General features: G+C 36.0%; 1 protein-coding gene across 1 annotated transcript in view; it reads left to right on the forward strand.

The window, feature by feature from the left end:
- The window catches only part of LOC129281755 (hyalin-like), a 31,032-nt gene that overhangs the window by 11,276 nt on the left and 5,568 nt on the right, over positions 1–14,188 (forward strand). Inside the window, exons 5-14 of the mRNA XM_064113225.1 lie at positions 5,748–5,999; positions 7,306–7,563; positions 7,898–8,149; positions 8,679–8,930; positions 9,497–9,754; positions 10,188–10,439; positions 10,977–11,234; positions 11,667–11,918; positions 12,429–12,680; positions 12,972–13,220. Coding sequence (XP_063969295.1) covers positions 5,748–5,999; positions 7,306–7,563; positions 7,898–8,149; positions 8,679–8,930; positions 9,497–9,754; positions 10,188–10,439; positions 10,977–11,234; positions 11,667–11,918; positions 12,429–12,680; positions 12,972–13,220 — 2,535 coding nt within the window. The remainder of the gene's footprint in view (positions 1–5,747; positions 6,000–7,305; positions 7,564–7,897; positions 8,150–8,678; positions 8,931–9,496; positions 9,755–10,187; positions 10,440–10,976; positions 11,235–11,666; positions 11,919–12,428; positions 12,681–12,971; positions 13,221–14,188) is intronic.

Raw genomic sequence — 14,188 nt, forward strand, 5'->3', positions numbered from 1 at the left:
TGATGTAAGAGATGTTCTAGCTAGTTGCAGCTAGACGGATAGCTAGCTGTATAGCCTTTTTCATTTTAGTATGAAGATGAATAATTTAGTAGATCGTTCTCTTTTATGTCATGTTTGCATCTGAGTAAAACCAAGAAGAGATTTCTTTGAAAAAATCCAAACCCCCACTTTTTTATGCTTGAGTTATAGTACATGAAGTAAAGATGAGAATATTCATTCTGAAACAAATTTAGGCACATCGGAAAAGTCTCATTGCAGTTGGTTTTATGGGGGGGGGTGGTAATTTAGAAAGTAATGGAAAGGTATTTTCTTTTCTACGGTAAACCAGACAGGTGCAGTGTTAAACAATCAATTCCTTGATTTGCAGAAGGATTCATCCTATTCACGCATTATTTGGTTCCTATAGAATTTAATATTTGAAATAGACGGGAGTTTCTTTGGATATAATATGTTTGGGTTAGGCTTAACTTGGTGTTGGCATATTAGATATGCATGACCTCCACGTTAATGGCATGGGGAAGTGTGGTTGGATGACTGGCGAATTATTGTGTTGGATATGTTGGATGTTGAATGAATGGAGGTGTTTGGAGTGTGATACTATGAGAGGGCGTGGTTGTATTGTGTTTTGTGTTGCCTGTTTGCATTTCATGGGTAGTCTTTCATGTCTTTCATTCATTCAGGTTCTGTTGTATTTTTCGGATTGGGTAAAAGTGTATGGATAGAAGGTTATATTTTACTTTACTCACTTTAAATGTCAGAGGTCTAAGAGACAAGGCTAAAAGAAAAAACATTTTTGAATTTTGCAAAAATAAAGGGAGTAATATTGTGTTTTTACAGGAAACCTATAGTACGGAAGAGGTTGAAGAGAAGTGGAAATTAGAGTGGAATGGGCCTATATTGTTTAGTCATGGAACGAACCATAGTAGAGGTGTTTCAGTTCTCATTTCTCCAAATTTAAATATAAAAATGGATAATGTTATTTTTGATGAAAATGGAAGATACGTCGTTATGAAGTTTGAATTTCAACAATCTAAAATAATTTTAGTTAATTGTTATTTCCCCACAAGAGATAAGGAGAAGATGCAAATTGAATTTTTAGAGGAACTAGATAAATGTATTTCAAAGCTTTACAGCTCTGAAGAAATGATAATTATTGGGGGAGATTTTAATACAATAATGAATGGAGATTTGGATTATTTAGGTCCAAGAATCTTTTATAAAAACAGATTTAACAAGAAATTTGATGGATTTTTAGATAGATTCGGTTTAGAAGATATATGGAGGAGGATGAATCCTGAAAAGAAACAATTTACATTCAGGCAAAAATGTCCTATTATGCAAAGTCGATTGGATTATTGGTTCGGGTCCTCTGCTTTTCAGCATTTAGTTAATGGTTGTGATATTGTAACATCAATCACGCCAGATCATTCGGGCGTTCTGCTTCAATTAACAAGCAGTGTAGACAAGCCACACTTAGGCAATTCATATTGGAAGTTCAACAATAGTCTGTGCGCAGATCAGGAATTCGTGAATTTATTCAAAGATAAAATAGTTGAATTAAAAAAAGAATGGCTCCCGAAAATAGAAGATAAATTATTGTTGTGGGATTTTTTAAAAATGAAAATGAGGGAGATTATTAATAAGTACACAAAGAAAAAAGCAAAGCTTAGGAAACATGAAATTGAAAAATTAGAGGAAGATATAAGAAGTTTGGAAATCCACCTATCGACTCAGCCTTCGAGGAAAATACTTGATGAAATGGAGGAGAAAAAGTCTAAATTGAACAGATTGTTTGATTATAGCCGACAAGGTGTAAAAATCCGATCAAGAGCTTTTTGGTTTGAGGAAGGAGAACAAAAAACACAATATTTTGAACAGTTATTAAAATCAAACAAACGGAAAAGTGTAATAAAAGAAATATATGATCAAGGTGAACAGACTATAAAAGATAGGAGTGAAATATTGAAGAAGATAAAGTCATTTTACGAAAAATTATATTCATTGAATGAAGTGATTGTAAATGAAAACTCTTTTTTCCTGAAGGATATTCCTAAATTATCCAAAGAAAGTCGAGATATTTGTGAAGGTAAAATTACTATTCAGGATTGTTTAAGTGTTTTGAAAGAAATGAAATTTAATAAAACCCCTGGAAACGACGGTTTTACTGTTGAATTTTATTACACCTTTTGGAATTTATTGGGGGGATTTTTGGTGGAAGTGTTAAATGAAGTGTATAATAGGGGATTATTAGCAACTTCACAAAGGCAGGGAGTGATTACACTATTAGAAAAGGAAGGCAAAAACCCTTTATACATTCAAAACTATAGACCAATCACGCTTTTAAATGTTGATTACAAGATCTTATCAAAGGTACTAGCAAAAAGATTGAAAAAGGTTCTGAATGAGATAATTCATATTGATCAAATAGGGTATGTTGAAAATAGGAACATTGGAGATGGTGTGAGATTAATCGATGATATTTTATTTCAGTCCTCTTTTGGAAATATTGGATATTTGATTACGGTGGACTTTGAAAAGGCTTTTGATTCTGTTTCCCATGATTTTCTTTTTCAGACTCTTAAATTATTTGGATTTGGCCAGTCTTTCTGTTCTTGGGTTCGTGTTTTATATACAGATATAACTAGTTGTATTATGAATGGAGGTTATTCCACTGGTTATTTTGATATAAAACGAGGGGTAAGACAGGGGGACCCCATTTCTCCTTATCTGTTTTTGCTCTGTATAGAAACACTAGCTTTGGCAATAAGAAGAGACGCTCTAGTTGAAGGAATTCAGTTTGGATCTCATGAAATTAAGCAAATATTGTATGCCGATGATATCACTCTGTTTGTTAAAAATAGCAATTCTGTTAAACGGCTTAAATATCTTTTGGAAGAATTCGAAAAAGTGAGCGGTCTGAAGATAAACAAAGGGAAAACAAACTTTTTTTGGATGGGAAAAGATCAAGACAGACCTCAAACTCCGCTATTTGGAAATTTGGTTCAGCAAATTAAAATCCTAGGCGTTTATTTCTCTCTAAATGTAATAATAAAAGAAGATCTAAACTTCAAAGAGATACTAAGCAAAATAAAAAGACTTTTGGGATGGTGGAAACAAAGGGATCTAACCCTAATGGGTAAAATACAATTGTTGAAAAGTTATGCATTATCAAAATTAAATTACGTCTCGTCACTTTTAGTTGTTCCTAAGTGGTTGTTCGTTGAGGTGGAACGGATCACTTTTGAGTTTTTATGGTCAGGTAAAGACCGTATAAAGAGAAACATTATGTATCAGGATTACTCACACGGTGGGTTAAGAATGATGAATTTTAAGTTGTTCATAAAGGCCCAACGTCTAATGTGGCTGAAACGTCTATTATACGGGGAACGCAATGCTGGGTGGAAATTGTATTTTGATTTCTGTTTTAGATCACTCGGTGGGAGACTGTTATTTCTATGCGATTTTGATATTTGTAAATTAACACAGACAATGCCACAATTTTATTCTGAAATGCTGAAGGCTTGGCAAGATATGAGAAAATATAGATATACAAAAGAGGAAGTAAACCCGATTATATTTAATAATAAGAATGTATGTGTAAGAGGTAAAATGATTTTTGATATTGATCTTTATAATAAAGGAATATACACTGTAGATCATATTTTTGATAACGGGGTTGTGAGACCTGTGGCTTATTTTCAAAATCTTGGGGTAACCGCAGATGAACTGCTCCACATTATTGTTATAGTACATGCTATTCCAATTACTTGGAAAAATGCCTATAGCTCTATTAAATTTATAAAGATTGACGATGAGAACTTCAATGTTAATTTGAATATCAGTAAGCTGGAAACTACTTTTGAGGTGATTAAATCAAAAATGATTTATAGTTGTTTTGTTGAAAATTTACGGGAAACTTATAATTTAACATTGAAAGATAAAAACATTAATTTGAATTTTACAGATGTTGAAATGTGTAATAGGCTTGCCCAAACCAGGAGCATAACTTTGATTAGGAAACAAAGAGAATTCCAGTTCTTACTTTTACACGGGGCGATTTATACCAAAGAACAGTTATTGAGATTTGGGTATGTTAAAGACAGTTTATGCTCTTTTTGTGGCAGAGAAACCGAATCATACATTCATATTTTTCTAAATTGTCCCAAGGTAAAACCTTTATGGGAATTTTTCATTAAATATTTCTGTATGTCTGAATTAAGAGATTTAGATTGGAGAGATATACATTTGGGATTATCTGGAAGTACGAATAGAAATAATTGTGTAAACTGTATAATCTTTTTCATCAAATATGCCATTTTCCAATCCAGAACTAATGGTCAGGTTCCTTCCTGCCATAAAATACAAAAATATATTGCGGAACGTAGGGAGGAAGAAAAATGCTTAGCTATAAAATCGGGCAAATTGAGTTTGCATGTAAAGAAATGGGAAGAACTGAAGGTGAATGAGGCAGTGAATGCAAACAGGTGTGAAGCGTATGCTGGTGCTGTGAGTATGTAATGGTATGTCCGCGTGTGAATGCGAGTGTGCAATGGTATATGTCCGCGTGTGAATGTGAGTGCTTGCTGCCAGGGATGGGGGGGGGGGGGTTCCTATCTCCATGGTTAGCAAAATATATGTTTGAGTAGATCCAAAAAGAAAGAATATTTTGTTTGGGGTGTGGAAAAGGTTTGTTTGTTTTATTTTGTTGATGTTGTGTTTTGTTTTGTTTTCGTGTGTGCTTTATATACAAAATCTTTATTCAGATTATTGTATACTTTCTAAGAATAAACATAGAGACTTTTTTTTTCTGTATTGTCTTACAAAAGTTGGAGGAATGAATATACATGTATAAGTACTTTTTTTTTTATTATGGGATAACCTCTTCACTTAAAAAAGTCTGTACTTTTGATTTTTCATCATACAATACGATATTATTATACAGTAAATACATGTGAAATTACGAGGTTTTTGTTATTGGTATTATGGGTTATGATAATATTTGTTCGAAAAATTTATATCAAGATGTATATTATTTCATATGTTATATTGCTGTATAAGTGTACTTCACTTTAATTTTGCATACTGTGTATTTGATTTATTACCCTTGTACATGAAAAATGTAATAGTATCTGAATAAAGGCTAAAAAAGCAAGAAAAAAAAAAAAAAAAAAGTGTGCGGGTGTGTGCGTGTCGAAGTAGTAGTAGTAGGAGTAGTAGAAGTAGTAGTAGTAGTAGTAGTAGTAGTAGTAGTAGTAGTAGTAGTAGTAGAAGAATAAGTACAATATTAGTGGTAGTAATAGAAGTAGACGTAAAAGTAGTAGTAGTAGTAGTAGTAGTAGTAGTAGTAGCAGCAGGAGTAGTAGTAGTAGTCATGGTAGTAGTAGTGGTACTAGTAGTAGTAGTAGCAGCAGCAGTAGTATAGAAGTGGTAATAGTAGTAGCACTATTAGCAGTGTTAGTATTTATTACGATAGTATTGTTTTTAATATCACTCTCATCACTACTACTAGTAGGACGGCGAAGACTGCTATTATTGTTTATTTTACTATAAATACTACCATGATTATGATATCACCAAATGTTTGTACATGTATTTATTATTTTGTTCATGATTTATAATTTATTGTTTGATGTTTTTCAAATTTTATGTACGGACTTGCTGAAAAACAGCCTTGCGGCTGATAGCAGTTTTTTTTATCCCGTATTTAAATAAATAAAACATACATACATACATACACATTATTACAGACGATGATAACATTCCACCTGTTGTTGATTGTCCGGATGACTTCACGGAATACGTCCAGCTTGGTGTGACATCAGCAGAAGTGTTCTTCGAAGAACCAAAGGCAGTGGACAACGGAGGTCCTGCACATGTTTTTGCTTATACCCATGAACCCGGGGATACATTTCCTCTTGGATCTACCCTGGTCTCTTATACATACGTAGACATCGCTGGGAACTTAGCTCCGGAGTGTTTATTCAATGTCATTGTCATGGGTAAGACCAATTGCGAAAATATATAGGATATCTTCTAAATGATTTTCTTAAGGTATCATTATTTGTAGAGGTATTGTGGCTTAGTGAATAAGTCTCCGGACATTTGAACAGCAAGGACTGGGTTTCGAATCCTACCAGCAACTTTTCTTTGTGGGGATCTTGCCCTTTGAAAATTGTGACATTTCAATAGCTTATTTAATTTTATGAGGAATGGAGACTTTAAAATTAACTTGTATTCGGATTTACCCAAACTTAACAAGCTCGCTAAGGAATGTCGCTGCGCTTTTACTAAGGAAGTAGTATTGATTGATTGATTTTATTTTATTTCTGCATTCAAGATAAATATGCAACTAGGTGATAAATTTAAGTTTTACAAAACAATAAAGCAATGGTCATAATAAAGCAATGAAAAATAAATATAAACAAGAAGCAATATTCATTTAAAAGAAAAAAATCAGTTTAAACGAATGCAGGAGACCGCCATGACGGTTAAGCTTGAAAATGATGACGGCCTAGTAAAAATGGTACATAAATGTCTTTCTTCATTGATCAAGTGGAGGCAATGCAGGTGCAGGTGCGGGTGAAGTACAGGGCAGTTGCATAATTAGCTTGAAGAGGGGGATGCATATGATTCGATGTTTTTTCTTTTAATAGTAGCTTTAAATGAGTATATTGTTGAACATGACTTAATATTGTATGGAAAGTTGTTTCAAATATCAGGACCATAATTAATAACTTGGGGTTGGTGAGATGGAGGTTTCCCGATGTGCGGGTTGGGTAGGAATGAACAGACCTGTTAAACCTAAACATATTATTTAAGGACGGAGGAAGTTGATTATTAAAATATTTGAACATAAAGATAGCTACTTGAATGTTATTGATATCAAAGATTTTTAAGGTTTTGAGTTTATGAAACAATGGGTCAGAATGAGCCAAGTAATGTGAAACTGTGCACATACGGATTGCATGGATGGTATATGTAAGTTATGTCGTTTGGTTTTATTTAGCGATTTGGCCAGGAATTACACACTAATCTTTATTATATTGCATCGTAATATTCCAGTGCTGAGATTTGTTGAAGCTTTATGTCTTTTCAACAGACAATATTGCAGTCACAACTGAAGGGCGAAACAGACTTCAGACCGACCAAGACGATTACGTAATTTCCTATGACAAACAATCAGTCGATTCGGAGTCTGTTTCATTGATGTGACAGTTGTATCACGTCGATGTGAAACCCCTGGTAATAACAAGCAGGCCAGCACATTTAATAATCCATATTCCTCTACAAATATTTTCTCGATAGATACTTCAGAAGACACTACCCCACCGGTGGTGAACTGTCCTTCGGACATCAGCAGACCAGTTACCTTTGGGATGTCATTCCTTGAAGTCACCTTCCCGGATGCCACGGCGACGGATAATTCGGGCATGGCGTCTTTTGTAAGTGTGTTTCCTCCGTCAGGCAGTTCTTTCTCCCTCGGGACAACAGACGTCATCTTCAGCTTCATCGACCCGAGTGACAATATAGGAAGCTGCACATTTACCGTGACGATTTATGTAGGTAAGCAACTATGAAGTACAGTTAAGAAAGGACGAGGTAATAAAAGGAGAACTTGATCAAGAAAATGTCGATGAGCTTAATGAGAAATGTTGTAAGGGATACAAATTTGTCGTCATCTTACCTAGCGTGACTAACAGAGTTTGTTCCCGGTAGTCTAGCCAACCCTTGGTCCGATGCAAAGAGTGAGCTTAAGATGCATTTCGTTATTGCTCTTCTTGCAGTCAATCTATTTTCCAGGGAGATACTGTGCCATTCAATGATTATCTGTTGTCAGTCATGATAGCTCTCTCTCGGAAATTATTTTTGTTTTCATTTCCTTTCAAAACCCCTTTAGCTGATACAACACCTCCAGATGTGACCTGTCCTGCAGACATAGATCGATCAGTGCCCCGAGGAGTTACCGCTCTCGAGGTGTTCTTCCCAACTGCAACAGCCACGGATGACTCCGGTACAACGTCTCTAGTTAGCGTGGACCCGCCATCTGGTAGTTCATTCCCACTTGGACCAACTGAAGTCAGATTCACATTTGAAGATGATACTGGAAATGAAGGATATTGCACGTTTGTCATTACTATAAACACATTACGTAAGTATAGAAAAAACGGTCGTTCTTATATTCTTAATTCAGTAAGCATTGCATGTTACTCATGTGTACAATAGTTTCATGTACAGGTAGAGGGCATGGTCCTGGGAAGCAGGGGTGCTGGGGAGCTGAAGTACCCCCAACATTTTCTGGTGGTGTGCAGCTCCCCCTTAAAATTTTAGTTGGTGTGCTCTAGTGTATGGGCCTCCTTTGCTAAATTAACACATTATATAGAAGAGAGTAAAACCTTTGTTCTTCTTATTTTGCTTTTCAAATTGTTCTTGAATTAAAATCACCTAATATGCACTCGAGAGTGAAAACCTTTTTTGGGGGATTTGGTACTTCATGTGTTTGCTTTCCGACTTTGTGATAAAAGCCACCTTTATTTGGAGGTGAAAATCGTTCACACACCCTCTGATAGAAGGTCACGGATGAAAACAGGGAAAGGGGATATGACGATATCACAACAAACACTTTTTTTTTCATCCACGTTTTGCTAGAATAGGAATTATGTCTGTATCTTTTTTTGCAGCCGATACAACTCCTCCAGTGGTGATCTGTCCCTCAAACATCACCCGTCCGGTGCTTCCTGGAGTTACCTCACTCGAAGTGTTCTTCCCAACTGCAACAGCCACGGATGAATCTGGTACGACGTCTCTTGTTAGCGTGGACCCTCCATCTGGTAGTTCGTTTCCGCTTGGACCGACTGACGTTAGATTCACGTTTGAAGATGACGCTGGAAATGAAGGATATTGCACGCTTGTTATTACTATCACAACAATACGTACGTATCCAAATCATGGACATCTCTACATTCTTAATCCGGTAGATTCCAATGGCCTATTTAAACAAATATTTTTCTTCCGTCAAAACAAACTGAGCAGTCGTTTTCAGAACTCTACCCTTATCGTTAACCGCAACCCTCTTTTGTTTCATTACTAACATAATTTAACATCGAAAGGTCATCTGAAAGAGTTCACTTTTTACGCTTTATTAATGGAAGTTTGCCATCTTCATATTTTTAAATTACGCTTCAGAGGTGTATACAGTTCAGGCAATTCTAGAACACTAAAAACTTGATTCTTTGCTTTTATCTTCTCAATTTAGTTTTCTCAATCCACAAACACCGAAAGGTAATTTTTAGAGCTATGCCTTTATTATAGGCAACTCTAAACAACTTCTCTGGTATCAGTACCAACATGAAATATTTCAATGTCATTTAAAAATGATCATTTTTATGCATTGTAGTTGCCAGTTCTATGCCATTGTTCATATTGGGCATGTACTGCTACAGAAGTTTATATACTTTCAGAACACTTTAGAGCAATTTACTTCAAAAATCTCTTTCAGCCGATACAACTCCTCCAGTGGTGATCTGTCCCTCAAACATTACTCGCCCGGTGCTTCCTGGAGTTACCTCTCTTGAAGTGGACTTTGCAACTGCAACAGCCACCGATGATTCCGGTACAACGTCTCTATTCAGCGTGGACCCTCCATCAGGAAGTTCATTCCCGCTTGGACCAACTGAAGTCAGTTTCGTGTTCATAGATGAATCTGGAAACGAAGGCTCTTGCACATTCTTTATTTCTATAGTCACAAGCACAATACGTAAGTAAAAAATAATGATTAAGAACTTCATAGTTATACCCGGAGAATCTCTGGTATTGTGAATATCTTAGCATTGGGTCAAGCATGTGACTTTCAGATAGACATCTGGTTCTTGCATCCTTCCCTGGTCAATGAATATCATCCACTTCACAGTTTATGTTTTTGACTAGAAACTTGATTATTTGCCTCTCTTACCTCTCTTCTCAGTTTTGTTCCCTCATTACGGACAAACCGAAGACTTTTTTCTTTCAGAGCTATACCTGTATAGCCAACTATTAACATCTACTGTTATCAGTACCACCATGAAAAAAATCAAATCTCCTTAATACAAAAAAGCATTGTAGTTGTAAGTTCTATGCCATATATGGTACCAAAGCTGCAAAAGTGTACATACTTTTTTAGAACACGTTCGAGCACTTACACTCTCTTTCAGCCGATACAACTCCTCCAGTGGTGATCTGTCCCCCAAACGTCACTCGCTCGGTGCTTCCTGGAGTTACCTCTCTTGTGGTGTTCTTCCCAACTGCAACAGCCACGGATGAATCTGGTACGACGTCTCTAGTTAGCGTGAACCCTCCATCTGGAAGTTCATTCCCGCTTGGACCAACCGACGTTAGATTCACATTTGAAGATGATGCTGGAAATGAAGGATATTGCACGCTTGTCATTACTATAAACATATTACGTACGTATATTAATTCTAGGGACAGATCCCGAATTTCACAGAAATTCCTGCGATCTTGTTTTATATATATATAAAAGTTTTCTCTTTTGTTAAATGCCCAAAATCGTATTCAACAAATAAAAACACAAAAGCAAAGTTTATCCCTACCCAAACTGAAATTATTTGTCTTATTTCAAAAATGGAAATATCACTTTAAAAGAGAGATTTTTTAAAGGTATGGGACTGAAAAGTTACTTAAGTTTCACACTGGGGGCACACCCGAGGCCGATTCTTTGCTATTGTCCTCTCAATTCAGTTTTCTCAATCCACAAACACCGAAAAGCCATTTTAGAGCTATGCCTATATTATAGGCAACTCTAAACAACTTCTATGGTATCAGTACCAACATGAAATATTTCAATGTCATTAAAAAATTATCATTTTTTATGCATTGTAGTTGCAAGTTCTATGCCAATGTTCATATTGGGCATTTATTGCTGCAGAGGTTTCTATACTTTCAGAACACGTTAGAGCAATTTACTTCAAAATCTCTTTCAGCCGATACAACTCCTCCAGTGGTGATCTGTCCCTCAAACATTACTCGCCCGGTGCTTCCTGGAGTTACCTCTCTTGAAGTGGACTTTGCAACTGCAACAGCCACCGATGATTCCGGTACAACGTCTCTATTCAGCGTGGACCCTCCATCAGGAAGTTCATTCCTGCTTGGACCAACTGAAGTCAGTTTCGTGTTCATAGATGAATCTGGAAACGAAGGCTCTTGCACATTCTTTATTTCTATAGTCACAAGCACAATAGGTAAGTAAAACAAATAATAATTAAGAACTTAATAGTTATACCCGGAGAATCTCTGGTATTGTGAATCTCGTAGCATTGGGTCAAGCATGTGACTTTCAGATAGACATCTGGTTCTTGTATCCTTCCCTGGTCAATGAATCTTATCCACTTCACAGTTTGTGTTTTTGACTAGAAACTTGATTATTTGTTTTTCTCTTTTCAGTTTCGTTGCCTCCTTACGCACAAACCGAAAAAAACATTTTTTCTTCCAGAGCTATACCTGTATAGCCAACTATTAACATCTACTGTTATCAGGACCACCATGAACAAATTCAAACCTCCTTAATACAAAAAAACATTGTAGTTGTAAGTTCTATGCCATATATGGCACCAAAGCTGCATAAGTGTACATACTTTTTTAGAACACGTTCAAGCACTTAAACTCTCTTTCAGCCGATACAACTCCTCCAGTGGTGATCTGTCCCCCAAACATCACTCGCTCGGTGCTTCCTGGAGTTACCTCTCTTGAGGTGTTCTTCCCAACTGCAACAGCCACGGATGAATCTGGTACGACGTCTCTAGTTAGCGTGAACCCTCCATCTGGAAGTTCATTCCCGCTTGGACCAACCGACGTTAGATTCACATTTGAAGATGATGCTGGAAATGAAGGATATTGCACGCTTGTCATTACTATAAACACATCACGTACGTATTCTAGGGACAGATCCAGAATTTCACAGAAATTCCTGCGATCTTGTTTTATATATATATATATTAAAGTTTTCTCTTTCGTTAAATGCCCAAAATCGTATTCAACAAATAAAAGCACAAAAACAAAGTTTGTCCCTACCCAAACTGAAATTATTTGTCTCATTTCAAAAATGGAAATATCACTTTAAAAGAGGGATTTTTTAAATGTATGGGACTGAAAAGTTACTTAAGTTTTAGACTGGGGGCACACCCGAGGCCGAATGTCCAACACAAATTGTACAAGAGTTCGACATTCTGCTTCTCTTTATTATGTGATAATGATTACATAAAATTGTATTGTCTAACTATAATTTTCTAGCAAAATCTGATATAGTATTAATGACGGAATTGAGAGCTCCAACAAACAAATTGGGTTTTCATAAATTGCAGATAAGTGTGATTGCGTTTAGAAAAGCCGGGACTCTCTCATACATTTGTGTACCTTTCCTTTTAAAATTCCTTTAGCTGATACAACACCTCCAGTTGTGACCTGTCCTGCAGATATAGATCGGTCAGTGCCCCGAGGAATTACATCTCTTGATGTATATTTCTCAACTGCAACAGCCACAGATGACTCTGGCATGACGTCTCTAGTTAGCGTGGACCCTCCATCTGGTAGTTCGTTTCCGCTTGGACCAACTGAAGTCCGATTCGTATTTCAAGACGAAGCTGGAAATGAAGGAAATTGCTCGTTTGTAATTACTATAAGCACAATACGTAAGTATCCGGGAAGTTTTGGGGTCAAAGTTTTACCCTGTAAATTCTGTGGAGATGGAATTCGGTTTTCAAAGTTGACAAGATGCGTTATATGAAAAATTTGCATGCTAGCCTAATAGTTGTTGCCTCTTAAATCTTGATCGTCCATAAACAAGGATTGAGGAATATACCATTATCTAGCTTTGATGAATTTGAATGTAAATTCAATATCCTGGCTTTAGTATATCGGAACTGACATACCAGATTCGTACAGTAATTCGTATTTTCAATTTCCCTTAACATCTTCCTCAGCTGATACAACTCCTCCGATTGTAACATGTCCTCCAAATATTACGCGTTATGTGCCTTCTGAAGTGAGCTCTCTTCAGGTAAACTTCTCAAGTGCAACAGCCACAGATGACACCGGCACCACGTCACTACTCAGCGTGGAGCCTTCGTCTGGCAGTTCCTTTCCTCTTGGAACAACTGAAGTCAGATTCGTGTTCCTAGATGAAGTTGGAAATGAAGGATTCTGCACTTTCGCGATTACTATAATCATGCGTGGGTATCTAAATATACATTCCTCTCATTCTTCCTCTCTTTCCCGCTCTCTCCATTCTCAAACATCTTTCCCTTTTTTCTCTTTCGTCCCTCACGTTCTTTATGTTTTCTTTATCTTTCTTGGACATCAGTCTTTATATTATCATCGTCAAAATATCTATCCGAATGATTCCTATGTTGATTGTGTATATGCGTTTATATATGTATATTGTGTATATATTGTGTACGTATGTATAATCATGTGTAATGTGTGCATGTATGTATATGTCACCTGCATGCTTATCACTCCCTTCTATTATTTATGTCATGAGGCATTTACTATTTTGAAGTTGTTTCTCTTTTTGACGAAATACTATTTTGTTTTTGTTTATCTGCCTATATTCCTTGAATTGTATTATTTTGTACTTCTTGTTTTGAACAAAATGTTGGCGAATGCCAGTGACGTTCTAATAAATTCAATTCAATTCATTTATGTTACCAATGTAACTCCATGGGTTCCTTTAAAAGAAATTACTACAATGTTGAGATTTTTTTATAGAAAATAAGGAGGACCGGCCAGATAATGCTGAGAAATATCATGAAATACACGGCGTGTTTCAGTAATATGTCTGATCTGACAAACTTTCTTGATTTTGATGGTCTGTCTTACTAATACTTATATATACATTGGTAATGTCGGAAAACATAATGACAAGACCTTTCATAAAACGCTCCTTTTGTCTTGAAAGTGACGATGTGAAACTGGAATGTAAAATTTTAGATATCACTCTCCCAATGCAATCCCAAACCAATCGATAAATTATAACCGAGTCATTGCACACCTGAGACAGTAAAGTGTTGAAAAGGGGGAAATAGTGATTTGAATCCGTAATTTAGCATATCTTATATATAATATTAAGACCATTGTCTGGATCTAAATAGTCATCCTTTTATACATGAACAGTCCAGAACCATACCACCTTTTATCA

This window comes from Lytechinus pictus, chromosome 18 (genome assembly GCF_037042905.1).
Source record: "Lytechinus pictus isolate F3 Inbred chromosome 18, Lp3.0, whole genome shotgun sequence".
In the NCBI taxonomy this organism is placed as follows: Eukaryota; Metazoa; Echinodermata; class Echinoidea; order Temnopleuroida; family Toxopneustidae; genus Lytechinus; species Lytechinus pictus.